The sequence below is a fragment of the Hyperolius riggenbachi genome, chromosome 8, assembly GCF_040937935.1.
Source record: "Hyperolius riggenbachi isolate aHypRig1 chromosome 8, aHypRig1.pri, whole genome shotgun sequence".
Classification (NCBI taxonomy): Eukaryota; Metazoa; Chordata; class Amphibia; order Anura; family Hyperoliidae; genus Hyperolius; species Hyperolius riggenbachi.
This window is the reverse complement of record NC_090653.1, coordinates 265,550,618-265,569,126: the sequence shown is the minus strand read 5'-3', so window position 1 is coordinate 265,569,126 and position 18,509 is coordinate 265,550,618. Positions and strand designations below refer to the sequence as shown.

General features: G+C 45.5%; 1 protein-coding gene across 1 annotated transcript in view; it reads right to left on the bottom strand.

Annotated features, from left to right (window-relative positions):
* Nucleotides 1-69: 69 nt before the first annotated feature.
* The window catches only part of LOC137527838 (rho guanine nucleotide exchange factor 3-like), a 36,729-nt gene continuing 18,289 nt past the window's right edge, over nucleotides 70-18,509 (bottom strand). The window contains exons 6-12 of the mRNA XM_068248797.1: nucleotides 12,115-12,177; nucleotides 10,246-10,342; nucleotides 9,943-10,019; nucleotides 8,806-9,063; nucleotides 5,614-5,784; nucleotides 2,562-2,751; nucleotides 70-2,402 (exon numbers count right to left, since the gene is read on the bottom strand). Coding sequence (XP_068104898.1) covers nucleotides 2,164-2,402; nucleotides 2,562-2,751; nucleotides 5,614-5,784; nucleotides 8,806-9,063; nucleotides 9,943-10,019; nucleotides 10,246-10,342; nucleotides 12,115-12,177 — 1,095 coding nt within the window. The 3' untranslated portion in view covers nucleotides 70-2,163. The remainder of the gene's footprint in view (nucleotides 2,403-2,561; nucleotides 2,752-5,613; nucleotides 5,785-8,805; nucleotides 9,064-9,942; nucleotides 10,020-10,245; nucleotides 10,343-12,114; nucleotides 12,178-18,509) is intronic.

The window sequence follows — 18,509 nt, the reverse complement described above, 5'->3', positions numbered from 1 at the left end:
TATTTAAAAAAAACAATTGCTAAAGGGAACTATTTTATTTTTTTCATTTTAAATGCTTTTTTTTCCCCAAGTGTTTTATTTTGATAATTATGTAATGTTGGGGTGTTATGGTGGCCATACATGGTACAATTTTACCATGTATGGCCACCATTAAAGGGAACCTAAACTGAGGGACATGGATGTTTCCTTAAACAATACCAGTTACTTGGCAGTCCTACTGATCTCTTTGGCTGCAGTGGTGGTTGAATTACACACTTGAAACAAGCATACAGGTAATCCAGTCTGACTTCAGTCAGAGCACCTGATCTGCATGCTTGTTCAGAGGCTGTGGCTAAAAGTATTAGACAGGATCAGCAGGAAAGTCAGGCAACTGGTATTATTTTAAAAGGAAAAATCCATATCGTTCTCAGTTTAGGTTCCCTTTAAAGGGATTAGTAACTAGAGATTTTATTTTTTAATTGTTCCCACACTTTATTCCTGTGTACAGGTAGTCCTCGACTTACGAACGACCCGCCGATACGAACGGCATGGATTCTCTGTTTCCATGGGAACAAGCAGTAGCAATCTATACAAACTGTGCAGAACACTCCCAGCTGCGGAAGTGTGATCAGGAGGCTGGGGGCCGTGCTTGCAGCTTTCAGTGGAGCAAAGTGGCTGAAGGGAGAACTACAGGGGGTTGGAAGAATCTCCAGGTTAAACTGGCCACTTTTTTTTTCCACATTAGGGTACCCTTTAACCCAGGGGTCAGGAACCTTTTTGGCTAAGAGCCATAAACGCCACATTTTAAAATGTAATTTTGTGAGAGCCATACAATATGTTTCAAACTGGTACAGTGCGCAACATGGCATCATCCCTGTTGCCATGGTGATCTGTATACAGTTGATCCTCCAGGCAGCAGCAGTGAAGAACAAGTCTTCAGCTTCTTTTGGGTTTCGGCAACATCAGCAATTTCCCCAAGAGCCAGACAGGAGGAATACAGACTAACAGCTTGTACTATTAGCTAGCTGACTTGGGGGTTGATTAACTTTGTAGGCCAAGATCTCCACACTTTGGCTCAAAAGCCTATTGGGCCAATCAAAGTGCGAGAATCTCGTCCTTCAAAGTCACTGGACCTGACAGGATCCAGGGTGGAACAATTGGAGCAGCTGTTGAGAGGGGGGGGGGGTAAGTCGGTAGTGCATGCTACAGCAGTAGCATGCCTACTTTGAAAATTGTACTTGCGCTGCTTCAGCAGTGTAGCTTTAGTGAATCAACCTGATTTATCTGTGGGCCAGATTTAGCCATAAAAAGAGCCACATCTGGCTCCTGAGCTATAGGTTCCCTACCCCTGCTTTAACGCCTGCGTGAACTGACGGTTTTCTGTTTTGCTTAAATATCCCTTTAAGGGGCCAGAAAATTATGTTTAAGAAAATAAAATCTGAGAAAACAAATAGTCAGTTTTAATTAGCAAATATCAGAATACTGTGTACCACAAATGCACGTTACTTTTATGGCTTTTTCGCACCAAAAACCTTAATTGCATGACAAAGAGATTGTGTTTTTAGCATGCAATTTTTTGTACAGGTTTCAGTTGTTCTCTATATTGGGCTCAATTAAAATGCCGACCAAAAAAAAAAAAAAAAAAAAAAATCAGCAAGGTCAGCAGGTTCCTTTTTGGGAAAATCAGAAACCCATTCATTGTGAATGCGTTACCACCATTCCCATTAAACAGGAGCTGACCTTGAGATCGACAAAATGCCAGCATTCAGCATTGTGGAGCAGAACACACTTGATGTGAAATAGCAAAATAAGAAATATGTAATGCCCTTTTGATATAGTCTATAAAAAAATGGATATACAGTAGATTATAAACTTGTTTTCTAAGAAAAGTTCTGTACAGTCAACATTGCTTGAGGTGTGGTTTAGTAGCCAAAAACTAAACAGTAGTAAGCCAGGTACTGTGAATCAGTGGCCAATCAGAATGGCAGAACTGGTGGTATTGTGGTTCAGTGGCCAATCACAACAGCAGAACTGGTGGTATCGTGGGTCAGTGGCCAATCAGAATGACAGAACTGGTGGTTCAGTGGCCAATCAGCACTTTCACAGTTTTGGATCAGTGGTCAGATTGGGAACAGTCTACTACAGTTTGCAGTTGCTGAAGTACTCCAGCTGTCCTCTCTCCCCTCATCCATCCTCTCTCTTGGCATTGTCCTCATGGCAGTTGAGACTTAGGTCTGAGATCTTGATAAGTGCACAGGAGGTTTCGGGGGATGGCAGAGGGCCAAGCCTCCGCTCTCTGCTGGCCACCATGGCCTGGCGGATGCAGCTCACCCACTGCTGCTTATTGAAGGAGTCGTTGGCTTGTAATGTGTGAGCTTGTCCTCTGGACCGGTCCTGAAAACTCACCCGGAAACAGTTTTTAGCTGTGTTGAGAGAAAAAAAATTGAAATGATCAAATTTCATATATGTTTTGTGTCTACCTAGACTTGGAATTTACTGTAACTTTTGCTCATTATAGATCCGCTTAGTCTAGAGTTCATTCATGACCCATAGTATAGAGTCTAATGTTATCACCCGCGTACCTCGCTCATTGGCCGCTGTGAAAGCCCCTCTGATGGAGCCACCTACTCGCGCTTCCCCATCTGGTAGATCCTCCAACACCAGCTCCGTCAGGGGGATGGGCTGACGGTAGACCTGGAACTGTGGCTGATCGTTGTTGGTCACAAGTCGCGTGATGACTAGAATGTTCTCAAACAGGAAGACATGCAGCCTCTGGAGAGGAAGTAGACAATATTTACTTGTGGCATCCAATACAGTGTCCAGTCATTAAAATGCTCTTCACTATCAGAATTCTATGCTTATCATTAACAGGTGCAATATGTTGAGCAGTGATGGTCAGGTCTAGGAGAACTTGGAGAAACATGATGTTTGAAAAAATTATCAGCCGATCAAAGCTCTGAGTTGCTATGATCACATCCTGTTTTAGCACATGAACAGGACTAGCAAATCAGAGACTTTTATATCCATCACATGACCAGACTGATCACATGCTTCTCCATGAGTTCTAGACACGGCCATCACTAAAATTGTTGAGCCAACCACTCAGCATTTGCTACGTTTGTATGATAACTGGAAGCAAAATTACAAGAACTGTTATACCAATCTGTGTATGGCCACTCTTTAAGGGAACTCAAGGTGAGAGACAGGTATGTATTTCCATTTAAACAATACACATTGCCTGCCTTTCCTGGTGATGATCCACTGCCTCTAATGCTGGGTACACAGGTTAAGTTTTTTTTTTGTGTGTGTGATTTAGCCACCCGATCATTTTTTCGGCACAATTTCACACTCGCGCTCGATTCATCTTCATATGTTTTTCTTCTCTTTTTCCATTCACCGCTATGAGAAATCGAGCGCTGAAATGATCGGGAGCAATATCGGACATGATGGATTTTATCTATCGCACGAAAAAAAGTAACGTGTGTACCCAGCAAAATACGTCTAGCCAATAGAACCTGAACATGCATGCAGATCTGATGTATCCAACGCTAGTCTGATTAGATTAGCCCAATGCTTGAGGTGTGTGATCATGCAAATGTTATGCACCCTTAAACTGCCTTTGATTGGTCCAATTCCAAGCTGCTTGCAAACTGCATTACATTTGCATACAAACCAAACTTATTAGCTTCTCATTAACTATTGCTAGTCTGCAGAATGCAGGTGAGGCTCCAGGCCCTGTTCACATCACAAACGCAGATGGCCATGCGTGCGGAGCGCAACGCGTACGAACGCACGCCATCCGCGTTTATGTGCGTTGCGTGGCTGATCCCATCACTGAAAAGTGAATGGGACAGGCATGCGTTTTTACAAAAAATGCGTGCAGCATGCGTTCCCGGACCGCACAGGTCCGGAACGCATGCAGTGTGAACATCAGACAGTGCACTCTATGCACTGTCTGATGTCGTGCGTGTCAGCCACCTGCACGCGTTTCCAAAACGCGGCTATAAACGCGTGCAGTGTGAACGGGGCTATTGCTGCATCTGCCAACAAGCAGGACTGGAAATGCAGATTTGTATCTGAAAAAAACACTGACTTTTCTTAAACAAACCAGTGGTGCTCAGAGTTGTGCATTAACCACTTAATGGTTATAGTAATTTATCTACTCCCCTAAAAAACTTAATCGAAGCCTCAGGGGAGTAGATATACATACTCTGCCACAATCGCCGCTGTGTGTGCTCCTGCTCGCCCGTGCACGCCCCTGCATTTGTTCTCGCCGCCGCCCGTTAGCCCAGAGATTAATGAATGGGAACGCAGCTCCCATTCATTGTTCTAGGTCCCGTGATGATCGCGGCCTCCATGAGATGCCTATGGTCATTTGTAAACACTGTAATTACCCTTACACTCATTACTTCCTGTTTCATGTACGAAAAGCATGGCCAAATAGTAAAATTACCCCTACATACATTTATTTTAATAAAGAGACCCAAACATAATTTATAATCAACCCCTTACCTCTCACATTCTCCCATAAATACCCACGTGTAACTTTTGCATAAAAAAAAAAATTGTTACCTTAGGGACTGAACTTTGTTTAATATGTATGTCAATAGGGTATATTACTGTTTTGTTTTGTTTTTTAAATTATGGGCTTGTAAATAGTGATGGACGCGAAACTGAAAAAAATGTACCTTTATTTCCAAATAAAATGGTGCCATACATTTGTGATAGGAACAGAATTTAAACTGTGTAATAACCGGGACAAATGGGCAAATAAAAACGTGGGTTTTAATTATGGAGGCATGTATTATTTTAAGACTATAATGGCTGAAAACTGAGAAACACCGGTAATTAATTTTTTCAATTTGTTTCTTAATATTCCCGTTAAAATGCATCTAGATAAAAATAATTCTTACCAAAATGTACCACCCAAAGAAAGCCTAATTGGTGGCAGAAAAAAACAAGATATAGATTATTTCTTTGTGATAAGTAGTGGTAAATTTATTGGGGAATGAATGGGAGGAACGCTGATGGGAAATTGCTTGGATGCATAAGGTGAAAATACAATGAAAGCTGAAAGGACACATCCGAGGACCATAAAAAAAAAATCCACTTACCTTGGGCTTCCTCCAACCCCTGCCAGCCTTCCTGTGCCCTCGGCGCAGAACCACTCCACGCTGGTGGTCGGCTATGGCGGAAAAATGCCAACTGCGCGAGTGGCTAAGAGTCGCGCTAACTTCATCCGGGCTGTACTGCGCAGGCGCAGTACAGCCCGGGTGACGTCTGTGCGACTCAATGAGCCGCACAATGGAATACAAGAAGATGGAGGAAGATGCCGACCTGGCGAAGTCTGCCTCTGCACCGGAGGGGATCGGGAGCTGCGGCGAGGGCACAGGTCAGTTGCCAGTGGCTGGAGGAAGCCCGAGATAAGTGAATTTCTTTTTTTTTTTTCTCCCCTTGGATCTTCCCTTGAAGTGGTTAAACCAAGTGATGTGAAATGTGGGTGTAGTTGCAATTGCAAATTAAATCAGTGATGTATATGAGTGTAAAATTCACCTGTAGCTGAATGTGAGTGAGGCACTATGGGTTACAGCACATTGTCACACTCACTGGATAGGCCTGAATACCATTTCTCACCTGGCCTTTGTTGTTCTTCAGCTCCCCGTGGCAGTGCAGGATGCGGGAGCGTGACAGGTCCTCTTCGTTCTGATTCTCGTACAGATAGCACAACCTCGTCTTGTAATAGTCGCACTCCGCCTCTCCAGCTTTGCTGTTGATCTGGCTTATGATGGTCTGAACCACACTCACCTATACAAAGCAGAGATCATCTGGTGTGAGGGAGAGGCACAGATTGCCCACCGGCTGTGGCCACATTCTCCAAAGATCTAAGCCTGGCAAACACATCCAACTTTGTCTGGCCAATCTTACCACCTCCATGTAGTGAGGGCCAAGTACATGTCTCACCGATTAAAATGCACTATAAATTACTTTTCTCGTGTTGCTGTTGGTTACTGAGGGCAGTAACAATCTGACAGGTTTTGGACTAGTCCATCTCCTCATAGAACTTTATTCTTTACACAAGCACCCCCTGGAATGCATTTAAACAGTTTTGACCATTCTGTCCAATCATTTCTACTTTTGGTAGTTGGACTGAGCAACTGCCATTCAGTAAGTGCTTTTGAAAATGAAAACTCAGAGAATCTCCCATTAGGAGATGGACTAGTCCAAAACTTTTCAGATCTGTCAGATTTTAACTGCCTACTGTAAGCGGCAGCAACATAGGAGAGAAGTAATTCATAATGTAATTTAATCTGGGAGACGTACTTCTTATATGTATTTTAAATTGTAACAATTTTTCAGGAAAGTGGTTTAATCACTTGAGGTTAAAGTGTTAAACCCCCCTAAAGACCAGGCCATTTTTCACAAAAAGGGCCACTGCAGCTTTAAGGCCTCGCAACACAGCACACAAGTGATTCCCTCCCCCCGCCCCTTTTCTCCCCACCAACAGAGCTCTCTGTTGGTGGGGTCTGTTCGCTCCCCCATGATTTTTTTTTTATATAAATATGTTTTAGTTTTAAATAAAACTGCATTTTTATTTTGGCAGTGGCCCCTCCCTCCCTTACCTCCCTCCACCCGCCAGCCTATCCCTGTGATCGGCTGTCATAGGCTTCAATTTATGACAGCGGATGACCAAGGCCTCTGGAGTCTCCCCAGTACATCGGTGCCTTAGATCGCAGCGCAGTACAGCCTAATTAGACGGCACGACTGTTAGACGGCCGAAGTTTCGCCGTCTAACAGTCTCCGAGCGGCAATTGCTGCTGGGAGACTGAAGGCGGAGCCTTCCTGCTAGCTCCATTGAAAGCCATTCACGCCACTCAGCATGGAGTTGTCCTGGAGGTGCCGCCGCATTCACACCATATGGGAAGGAGTGGTCCTGGAGGTGCCGCCGCGTCGGCAAGTAGTACCAATTTAGGTTTGCCAACTGTACCACTCCCATGTAGTATGAGAGCTTGCGTACTCAATCTGTTCATAGTATTCAAACTGTTGGCCCTCCTACTACCTGGAAGTGGTAATATTGGCCAATCAAAATTGGATGTGTGTATGCACCCACCAGAGACATCAGTCCTCACCACAGGCCACAGCTGACAAGATTTTAATGGCTTGTTCTGCTGAACACTAGAGATAGTCAATGTAATGTAATGTAAATACTTCCATCTTGCAAGCAAATTTCACGCAGCTTGGAATCTGGCCAATCTGATGAACTTCATAAATAATTTGTGTCACGGACGGTTGCGGGGCCGCAGGCGCGTCCTGTAACCGCCCGTGAAGAAAAAGCGATCGCACTCGATTCCCTGCATCGATTGCGCTTCAAATCGATACAATCCGGGTTGAGTGTGTAGGGGGAGCTGAAGTCCTTTTCTTAGCAGAGAGAGCACCATCCTCAAGGCTGGATGGCTCTTTTGATATGCTAATGAGCCTGGGCCCAGAGAGTCCCTGGCTTCAAGCTGTGCGGATGGCCCATCCATCAGGTATAAGGTGACACCTAGCTGATCTCATGTAGATGGTAATTAACCAAGGGGTGATCAGGATGCCTAGGTGTAGCCAGGCAGGCTACAAATCTCCGGGAGGTCTTGACACCTTGCTCACTGGTAAAGATCAAAGGGAAGTCAGCTGTTAGGTTTATTCAGGATGTGTTCTAGCTGCTGAGTCTCATAGCATAATCCATAACTTCCCAGATCTGTCATATTTCTGGGGTTCCTGAGATGGCAGCTTCGCCAAACGTGGGGGAAGTGTAGCATGAGCCCCGGTGCTGGTTCTGAGGAAGTTTCAGAACATTCTGAGGTAAGGACTGCCAGTTAGGCAGTTTGAAAATGCCCTGATGATACCACAGGGGTCCCACCCCTCATGTCTGGTATCAGGGCGCTGGGTAAATCGAGACAGACCTGAAAATGTTAATAAATCTGCCCTGACCTGTACGGTTCTGTGAGATAGAGCCCATATATGGGTAGATATGATTTCTAGCCCCCAGGATAAGGGGAGGGCTCATCTTCTAAGGGGGTGTATGGCTCCCCGCCCTCACTCCCTCCTACTGAAGCAGGGGCATAAGAATGGCTGAGGACCCAAACTCAGTGTCCTCCACACTGAAACATCTTGCACTCATCAGATGCCAGCTTGAGGATATGCTGGCATCCACCTGGTCTGAACTCAAATTGAAACCCAGAACTCTGTTTTCCCACAAAAAGGACATCTTTCCAGGAACTAAGTATTTTTCTCCCTTCTTTTATTTTTTTATACTGGCTATTACTGTCTTAATAATTGTGATTTTAATAATTGTCTGTATATATTAATTATTTATATTGCGTGAATAAACGACTTTCTTCAAGTCATTCACTATCCGCTACCCTGCTTATCAGCACACGCAGAACTGATCTCGGGTCTCTGAAGATACGCTACTCTTTGTTTGTTGTTGGCTAGACAGAATACCGTGTGTTTAACCGTTTTATTCGCAGGACTAGTCAGTCAGTTAGTGGGCTCCACGGTCCCATGGTAACCGCGGTGGTGGCAGTTTACTCTGAACCTGTAGGTGACGTTGTAATTACCCGTGTCTCACAGGCTCCCTTCTGAGTTGTCTGCGGCTAATTCTTAACGGTTCCTGCGCATTGACTGAGACCAGAGTTCGCACGATCTGTGCGCTGGCACCGTTTAGAAGGCTAAGTGCGGTCAGCCACTAGGGCTCCTGTGACAATTTGATTGGCCCAATTTCAAACTGCATACAATTTGCATACTACCGGATATAAAAGGAGAACCGGCATGACGGGCACTACTCACAGCCTGGCTGAGCGGTCCATAGTCCGGGTGATCGGTCATCGTGTGCTTCTGGATCTCCTTAAGCAACAGAGGATATTTCACCAGCCGGCTGCGGGGCAAGTCCAGGAAGCTCCATACATCCAGCTTACGGCTGAAAGCCGACTCCTGGCAGAGCTGTAGGAAGTTGTGGACGGCCTGGCTCCTCCTCTTGTGGTCCAGCAGGGCCTTGGCGGACACCTGGTTGCAGCAGTACGTCTTGTAGGAGCACAGGCAAGGAAGCTGTAGAGTATTAAACATGGTCAGTACTAACATCAGAAATACCATAACTATCTCACGTTACAGATGCCCACCTGTGAACTAGCACTGGGCTGTTTTTAGGCACAGGAAAGCCAGGCAGATGCTTGAAGTGACACCTGCAGAACAGCTGTTCACTTTTGTAAATTCTTATAAACAGCTTCTACTGTAGTTAAATTAAGAAAAAGGATGGCTAGTACTTTTAAGAGCTGAATGTACTCTGCTGTAATCAGCAGATGCTACTAATGAGCTAATTGAGCTGTAGTTTTTTGAGATTTGGTCTGCAATGATTGTTGCAACTCTTCTGGATTTCCAGGACAATATTCCAACTTGTAAAGACCCATGTTATACAAAAACAGTGTTATGGCTTTATAAAATGGCTCCATACTCCTCATAACAAGTATAGGAAAGGTAAGTTGTGTAGATTTGGCAACCTTGGGGCAGATGTATTTTGCAAAACAACATAATCTGTATAAAATACAAGTACCCCTGCGTCCTGTCCCTGTGTCAGTGCTTTTGCGCTACTGCACATGTCCTGCACCGGCACAGCCGCTGGGACAGGACGGGGCAGGAGGCGGGCTGGCCAGGGGGGTGCGTGTGAAGCGTGCATGCGCAGGGGGCGGTTAAAGACCTAGAGCCCGTTTTTAAACGGGCTTAGGTCAGCTAGTTTCTGTATATAACCTATCAATATGTTGTTGGTGCTTGTAAAGTTAATTAATATAGGATATGATCTTCTTATTCATAAGAGGGGGAGGGGAGACAAAGGGTGCCTTGCCTGGGGCATGGAAACTGAACTGACAGGTCCTCATGGCGCCATGAGTCATCCAGTTGGTGGGTCTAATCTTGGTACATTGTCCTACTTACCCATTCCAGCATGGTGGGCCCCACTTGATCCACTGTGCCGTCTTCTCGTCGTAACTTCATCAAGCGGTCAAGGAGGTCTAGGATTAAATCACATATGTTCACTCATATATCTATGGCCCCTCCTGGGTTGCTCATGGTTGAGGTTGGGTAAAATTAGGATAGGGGGTGGATTTTGGAGGACAAAAATATTTAGCTAGCTGCAACCAGCCTACATGTTTCAGGAAAGTGATTAACAAAATATTACACCAGGAACAGAGATGTGTCTTTTAGATGGGGCTACTATATAGAATATAACCACTTTACCTTGGTGCAAGGGGGGCAGCGAATCCAGGATGCTGAATATCTGGCTCAGCTCTTCCTGCGTCATGATTGCCAGTGTCAGCATTGGCTCATAGTAATTCTGAAAACAGAGAGACACAGAGATATCAGAGAGTGGGAAATACACTGCAGGAGCGAAAGATGTCAGAGTGGGAAATACACTGCAGGAGGGAAAGATGTCAGAGAGTGGGAAATACACTGCAGGAGGGAAAGATGTCAGAGAGTGGGAAATACACTGCAGGAGGGAAAGATGTCAGAGAGTGGGAAATACACTGCAGGAGGGAAAGATGTCAGAGTGGGGGAAATACACTGCAGGAGGGACAGATGTCAGAGTGGAAAACACACTGCAGGAGGGAAAGAGGTCAGAGAGTGGGAAATACACTGCAGGAGGGAAAGATGTCTGAGAGTGGAAAACACATTGCAGGAGGGAAAGATGTCAGAGAGTGGGAAATACAGTGCCGGAGGGACAGATGTCAGAGAGTGGAAAACACACTGCAGGAGGGAAAGATGTCAGAGAGTGGAAAACACACTGCAGGAGGGAAAGATGTCAGAGAGTGGAAAACATTGCAGGAGGGAAAGATGTCAGAGAGTGGGAAATACACTGCCGGAGGGACAGATGTCAAAGATGGGAATACACTGCTGGAGTGTATTTTGTACTTTGCCAAGAATCAGACCTGGATGTGGTGAATTGACCCAGTGGGGTCTTTGGCAAAAATTAAATGGGGCCTCCTGACCCGCAACCCTCCAGCCCCATCCCGGAGGCAGCATTATGTAGTCCTTTTGTTCCTGTCCCCCTCCAGACAGCAACGACACATGCATATGCACAGAGAGGAGTGGACGCCCAAACAGGAGCGTTGACATGTATTACATCAGCACATGACTTACATGAAGCCTATTTAAGGAGAGAGAACATCCTAGCCAGTTCCCTTACCAGGTTATTTCCCCTTAAAAACCTATGCAATTTTCACATTTCACGCTTCTCCCATTCATTCGCCAACAACTTTATCGCTACTTATTAGACCTGAACCTATACATTGTTTTTTATGGGAGAACAAGGGTTTCTTTGGGTGGTACTCTTTGCTAATGATTATTTTATCATGTATGCATTTTAAAGGGAATAAGAAGAAATACATTGAAAAAAGTAATTATTTCTCAGATATCAGCCTTTATAGTTTGCAAATAAAAGATGCTACTGTAGATAAAACTCACACCTTGTATTTGCCAGTTTGTTCTTGTTATTACAACATTTAAATTATGTCCCTAGTACAATGTATTGTGACAATATTTTATTTTGAAATAAAGGCACGTTTTTTTCTTTTCTAATTATACACTATCAATAATTACAAGCCCTTATTTGCAAAAATAACAGTAATATACCCTCATGACATATATATTAAAAAAAATCTAAGGCCCAAAGGTAACTATTTATGTATTTTTTTAAAGTGTTTTATTTTGGTAACTATGGGAGGGGGAAGAAGGGGTTAATGGCTATATTTGTAAAAAAAAAAAAATTATGTATGTGTAATGTAATTTTTCTTTTTCTCCACACACTTTATCCTGTGTACTTAGAATTGTGTTCTGAGTAACCAGGAATTGTGATCAATTTTCTTTCAGTGATTGATCACTGCTTACTGGAGGAAGCAGTGATCATTCATTCATCAGGCACCTTGGTTGGCTTTGGGAATGCATGTTCCCATTCACCAATCATTGCTCTGACGGACAGCGATGGGGGTGTGCAGCGCTCATGAAAGCAGCAATACATATATACATCTTGAAGTGGAGTTTCATGGGCGTATATATAAGATACAGCAATCTGGAAGTGGTTAATATTATGACAATTGCAGCATTTATTACCTTCTTCACCAGGTTGAGATCCTCGATCAGCATCCGTTCCCCCTGCATCAGCTCGTAGATCACCTGTGTGTGTGATAGTCCTCTGTCAGATACTCATCACAAGAGATTGAACAATACAACACAAATGCTGAGGCGCAGTACAGTACACAATGTTATAGAACCCACAGAAGCGTATGTAGAGTTTGAGGACAGTGGCACAAAAAGTTCCAATTTAGTACAATAATATCTTCATCATGACATCACTACATAAGACATGTCATAAATGAAGGCTGCTAAACATTATCGTTCAATTTTAGTCTGCTTTTAAGTTTCAAGAAAATGTGATGGAACCTATGACAGTGTACATTTGGTGTAAAAGACTTCCCAAAATTCGCATCTCTCTGTTAAAGGACCACTTTTGCAAAAGAATGAAAAATGTAAAATACATATGTACACATACTTATAAGCGGTACATAAAGTGCACTATAAATAACTTTTCTCCTCATTTCCTGTTACTTAAAGTAAACCTGAGACGGGAAGGATACGATTACTACTTACGCTTTATACTTACCTGGGGCTTCTACGGTGTCTGTCTGGTCCCTCCCATTCTGCTGCCATCAGGCCCACTAGTCGCGGACTACTACATATGCAGGCTCTGCCTGTTTGCCTTCTCCATCACACTCCCGCTATCAGAGGCCTTCAGGTAATTAAGGCTTATGACCAGTGGTGTAACTAGAGCTCATTGGGCCCCCTGCGAAACTTTGGGTGGTGAACCCCTTTGACCCTGCTGCACACTGAATAGGGACTGTCTACAAATCTTTGTCTGCCAAACTTTGTACGATTCCTTATCAGTGGCTGAGCAGATGCAGTCAGTAGAACAATTGTGCAGAGAGCAGAAAGGTTTTTCTCTCCATGCCCTTAGTTGTCAGTCTCTAAGGACAGGGGAAAGAAACTTCTCCCCCCACGGGGCCCCTGCTGCTTCTGGGCCCCCCTGCAGCTGCATCCCTTAAATGGTCTATTGTTACGCCCCTGCTTATGACTGCACAGGCCCAGAGCACTCCCGATTACAGTATCGATCTACTAGATCGATACACTATCTAGTATCTAGTAGTAGTAGTATCCCAACTAATAGAGATCGAGGAGGCGTGCGGCTAGTGCCATGCCATGGTAGTCCATGACTGAGCCGACTCACAAATTTACTGGGGCTGACAGAGTCGGAATGGAGGGGACAGCAAACGAGTTGATGGACTGCAGGGTGCTGGAAAAAGCCCTGGCAAGTATTAATCCACTTCTTCTTCTTGTGACAGGTACACTTTAAAAGGTGGCCATACACATGTAGATTGCCACCCAGTGTGACAAACAGATCAACCCCTCTCTGATCTGAACTGATCCGAGAGGGCAGCACAGTGATGTAGATGTTAGCGCTCTCGCCTTGCAGCGCCGGGTCCCTGGTTCATATCCCAGCCAGAGCACTATCTGTACGGAGTTTGGATGTTGTGTCTGCGTGGGTTTCCTCTGGGCACATCAGTTTCCTCCCACATCCCAGAAAACCTACAGATAAGTTAATTGGCTTCCCTTAAATTGGCCCTAGAATACAATACACTACATGATACATACATAGACACGACTATGGTAGGGATTAGATTGTGAGCTCCTCTGAGGGACAGTCAGTGACAACACAATATACTCTGTACAGCCCTACGTAGTATGTCGGTGCTAAATGAATACTAAATAATAATAATCCCCCCATACACTGAACACAGATTTTTAATTGATTTCACAGTGAAACTTATTGAAAATGTATCGAACTGTCTGATACATTGAAACACTATGGGCCATCGATCTACTGCTGCTCCCCTGCCACTTACAATTGGTTAAAATTAACCAGTCGGTCTAATTATATCAAATAATTTTTGGTGGGAATCATCCACCGAAATTACGATCCATGCGGCTTATTGCATCATAGATAATTGGACCTAGTTTGACACTGATGAGAGGGGGCAGATGCGGTATCGGATTAGATGCAACGGCAGCCTTGTCGGACATAGTCCGATATTAGAAGCTAGGGAGAACGCTCCATTGACGGACCAAATCTGACAGTGGATCCAAAAGAGTTACCGTATTTTTCGGACTATAAGACGCTCCTGACCATAAGACACACCTAGGTTTAGAGGACAAAAACCAGGGGGAAAAATACATACTAAACTTGGTGCATCCATGGTGAAGGGGCATCTTGTGGATTATGCCCCCTTGTACCACGTGTGTCTCAGTGTCCTCCTCTGTCTCCCTGTGTCCCCCATGTGTCTGCCTCTGTCCTCCTTGTGTCTTCCTCTTAACCCTTTTTGTTCCCCTTGTGTCCTTCTCTATGGCCCATTGTGTCCCCCGTTTGTCCTCTCGTGTCCTCCTCTGCATGGGCACAGTACAGCAAAGCCTTGACATTGCGGTGGGATGGAGGTTCGTATTGGCAGCTGTGCACAAGTCAGGAACTCTCTGCATTTGGACTATAACACGTGGTGACTATTCTTCCCACTTTTGGGGGAGAAAAAGTGAGTCGTATAGTCAAAAAAATACAGTAATTATCAGCAACTTACAATGTCTCTTTCACATCTTTACCCAGACGTTTCAACAATGTACATTTTAAGACATGAAAAATAACATTAATATCTCACTTTTCTCCTGGTGAACTCAAAGCTCCAGAGCTGCAGCCACTGGGGCGCTCTCTATAGGCAGTAGCAGTGTTAGGCCCCCTGCACACTGCATGTGATTCCGATTTTTAATCGTTTTTTACATCAGATTCCAATTTTTAATCGTTACTGCATGCTGCGTTTTTTCCTCCGTTTTTCTGTTGATTGTATTCAGGGAAAATCGGAATTGCAAATCGTAATTGGAAACGGAATCGCAAAATGGATTTGAAGTGTGCAGGGAGCCTTAAGGTCTAGCCCAAGCACTCCTTACTGAATGGACGCTGGTAGGGCTGGATTTATAACTCAGAGGCCTGTAAGCACAGGTGTTCTGGTGCCCTAAACTCCGCCCCTGAACACAGACCACACCCACAAGTAAAAAAATATTCTCAAATCCCTGCCTTCTGTCACTAACTGGCCTTATAATCTTACACTCTAATTACTGTCTCATATAACGTTTATGCTGGTCATACACGGTTCGTTTATGTGCTGGTATCGAGCCAGCGGCTTGATGCCGACGCGTCACCGCGCGTGTGTGCGGATCGATTTCCTCTCGTATCCGCGAACGCTTCTTAGCGCTTTGTTTTTTTCTTTTGTCCGCCCGCGGGGATCGAGCACGGTATCAATCCGCCGTGGGGATCGGACAGGTTGGATCTTATCAATCGAGCCATCAGCGGCTTGATTGATAAGAACTATCTAACCTTGTATGTCCAGCATTAGACATAAAACAAGGATTAGGGGTTAAGTGCCTGAGGTCAGTGATATGAGGCAGGAATTAGAATGTAAGCTCCTAAGGTCAGTGATCTGAGGAAGGGGGCTGCCTCTCCCACGTAATGCGCCTGTAGGAATGTGCTTATAGTGCCGTAAGGAAAATATGGCCCTGGGTACTGGCTTACTGAAAAGGAAGAGCAGAGATTCAAACTCAGGTCTCCTATGTCTGAGGAGGACCAAAAGTCTGAAACTTGCTTCAGGGGCATAAAGAGATCATTTGCATATTCAGGAGTGATGCATTGTGGGTAGTGTTGGGCGAACAGTGTTCGCCACTGTTCGGGTTCTGCAGAACATCACCCTGTTCGGGTGATGTTCGAGTTCGGCCGAACACCTGACGGTGCTCGGCCAAACCGTTCGGCCATATGGCCGAACTAAGAGCGCATGGCCGAACGTTCCCCGAACGTTCGGCTAGCGCTGTGATTGGCCGAACGGGTCACGTGGTTCGGACCCGAACGCGCTCTGATTGGCCGAACTGTCACGTGGTTCGGGTAAATAAATACCCGAACCACGTCATATCTCCGCCATTTGTCTGTGGGTTTAGCTTTGGGTAGGCAGGCAGGGTAGTTCGCGCTCCAGCCACGCTAGCCAGGGTCCCCCCTGTCATTGTGTCACTGCTGGGAACAGTAGTACACCGCTTGCTCAGCCACACTATATAGCATTCTGTTTACTGCCACTCTGTGTACCTCGCTCAGCCACACTATATAGCATTCTGTTTACTGCCACTCTGTGTCTGCTGGGAATAGTAGTACACCGCTTGCTCAGCCACACTATATAGCATTCTGTTTACTGCCACTCTGTGTACCTCGCTCAGCCACACTATATAGCATTCTGTTTACTGCCACTCTGTGTCTGCTGGGAATAGTGGTACACCGCTCGCTCAGCCACACTATATAGCATTCTGTTCACTGTTCTGTGTCTGCTGGGAATAGTGGTACACCGCTCGCTCAGCCACACTATATAGCATTCTGTTTACTGTTCTGTGTCTGCTGGGAATAGTGGTACACCGCTCGCTCATCCACACTATATAGCATTCTGTTCACTGTTCTGTGTCTGCTGGGAATAGTGGTACACCGCTCGCTCAGCCACACTATATAGCATTCTGTTCACTGTTCTGTGTCTGCTGGGAATAGTGGTACACCGCTCGCTCAGCCACACTATATAGCATTCTGTTCACTGTTCTGTGTCTGCTGGGAATAGTGGTACACCGCTCGCTCAGCCACACTATATAGCATTCTGTTTACTGTTCTGTGTCTGCTGGGAATAGTGGTACACCGCTCGCTCAGCCACACTATATAGCATTCTGTTTACTGTTCTGTGTCTGCTGGGAATAGTGGTACACCGCTCGCTCAGCCACACTATATAGCATTCTGTTTACTGTTCTGTGTCTGCTGGGAACAGTAGTACACCGCTCGCTCAGCCAGAGTATATAGCATTGTGTTTACTGCCACTCTGTGTACACCGCTCAGCCAGACTATATACCATTGTTTACTGACACTCTGTGTACACCGCTCAGCCAGACTATATACCATTGTTTACTGACACTCTGTGTACACCGCTCAGCCAGACTATATACCATTGTTTACTGACACTCTGTGTACACCGCTCAGCCAGACTATATACCATTGTTTACTGCCACTCTGATTCTGCTGGGAACAGTAGTACACCGCTCGCTCAGCCAGACTATATACCATTGTTTACTGACACTATATAGCAGACTATATAGCATTGTGTGTACACCGCTCAGCCAGACTATATACCATTGTTTACTGACACTCTGTGTACACCGCTCAGCCAGACTATATACCATTGTTTACTGCCACTCTGATTCTGCTGGGAACAGTAGTACACCGCTCGCTCAGCCAGACTATATACCATTGTTTACTGACACTCTGTGTACACCGCTCAGCCAGACTATATACCATTGTTTACTGCCACTCTGATTCTGCTGGGAACAGTAGTACACCGCTCGCTCAGCCAGACTATATAGCATTGTGTTTACTGCCACTCTGTGTACACCGCTCAGCCACACTATATAGCATTGCGTACTCTGCCAGTCAGTGTGTATATTGCTGGGATCAGTAATACTCCACTCACCGTCAACCACTATATGAGCTCAACATGAGTTCCCCAGAGACCTCCGCTGTGAGCAGCACTCCCAACAACAGCAACAGCCAACGCCCCACGCAAGCTATAACATCCACCCCAGCAGCCAGTGGTCAGCAGCAGCCCTCCCCGGAGGAGAACGTTGTGTCCATCAGTCCGTCGCCAGAGCGATTAATGAGGGCTGCCATTGAGGAGATGATGGGGCCTGATGTGGAGGAGGAGGTCTGGCTCAGGCCAGCATCCCAAGTTAATGTTGAGGACGATGAGGGGTCTGTGTCTGGGGATGTTGGGGTGGCAGAGGTGGTGGGTGGGTCAGACTCAGGAGAAGAGTTGTATGATGAGGATGATGATCGGGACCATCTGTATGTGCCTCAGAGTCCGACCCCGGAAAACATGTTGTATCGTGTGTTTAGGTACTAAAATCTGCGTTCCCTCCCAGTAGTGTTGGGCGAACAGTGTTTGCCACTGTTCGGGTTCTGCAGAACATCACCCTGTTCGGGGTGACTATATAGCAGACTATATAGCATTGTGTTTAATGCCACTCTGTGTACACGGCTCAGCCACACTATATAGCATTGTGTTTACTTCCACTCTGTGTCTGCTGGGAACAGTAGTACACCGCTCACCCGCCACTGTATAGCATTGTGCTCTGTGTCACTGCTGACAATAGTGGTACACCGCTCACCCACCACTGTATAGCATTTCTGTACTGCCACTGTACTGCTGCCAGTCAGCGTGTACTTTAAGGATAAGTGAAATGAGGAAGAAATCCGGTGAAAGAGGGAGGGGCAAGGGAAGAGGTGTTTCCCCTGACGGTTCACGTACAGGCCACAGGGGAGCACCCAAGAAAACCCACTCAAT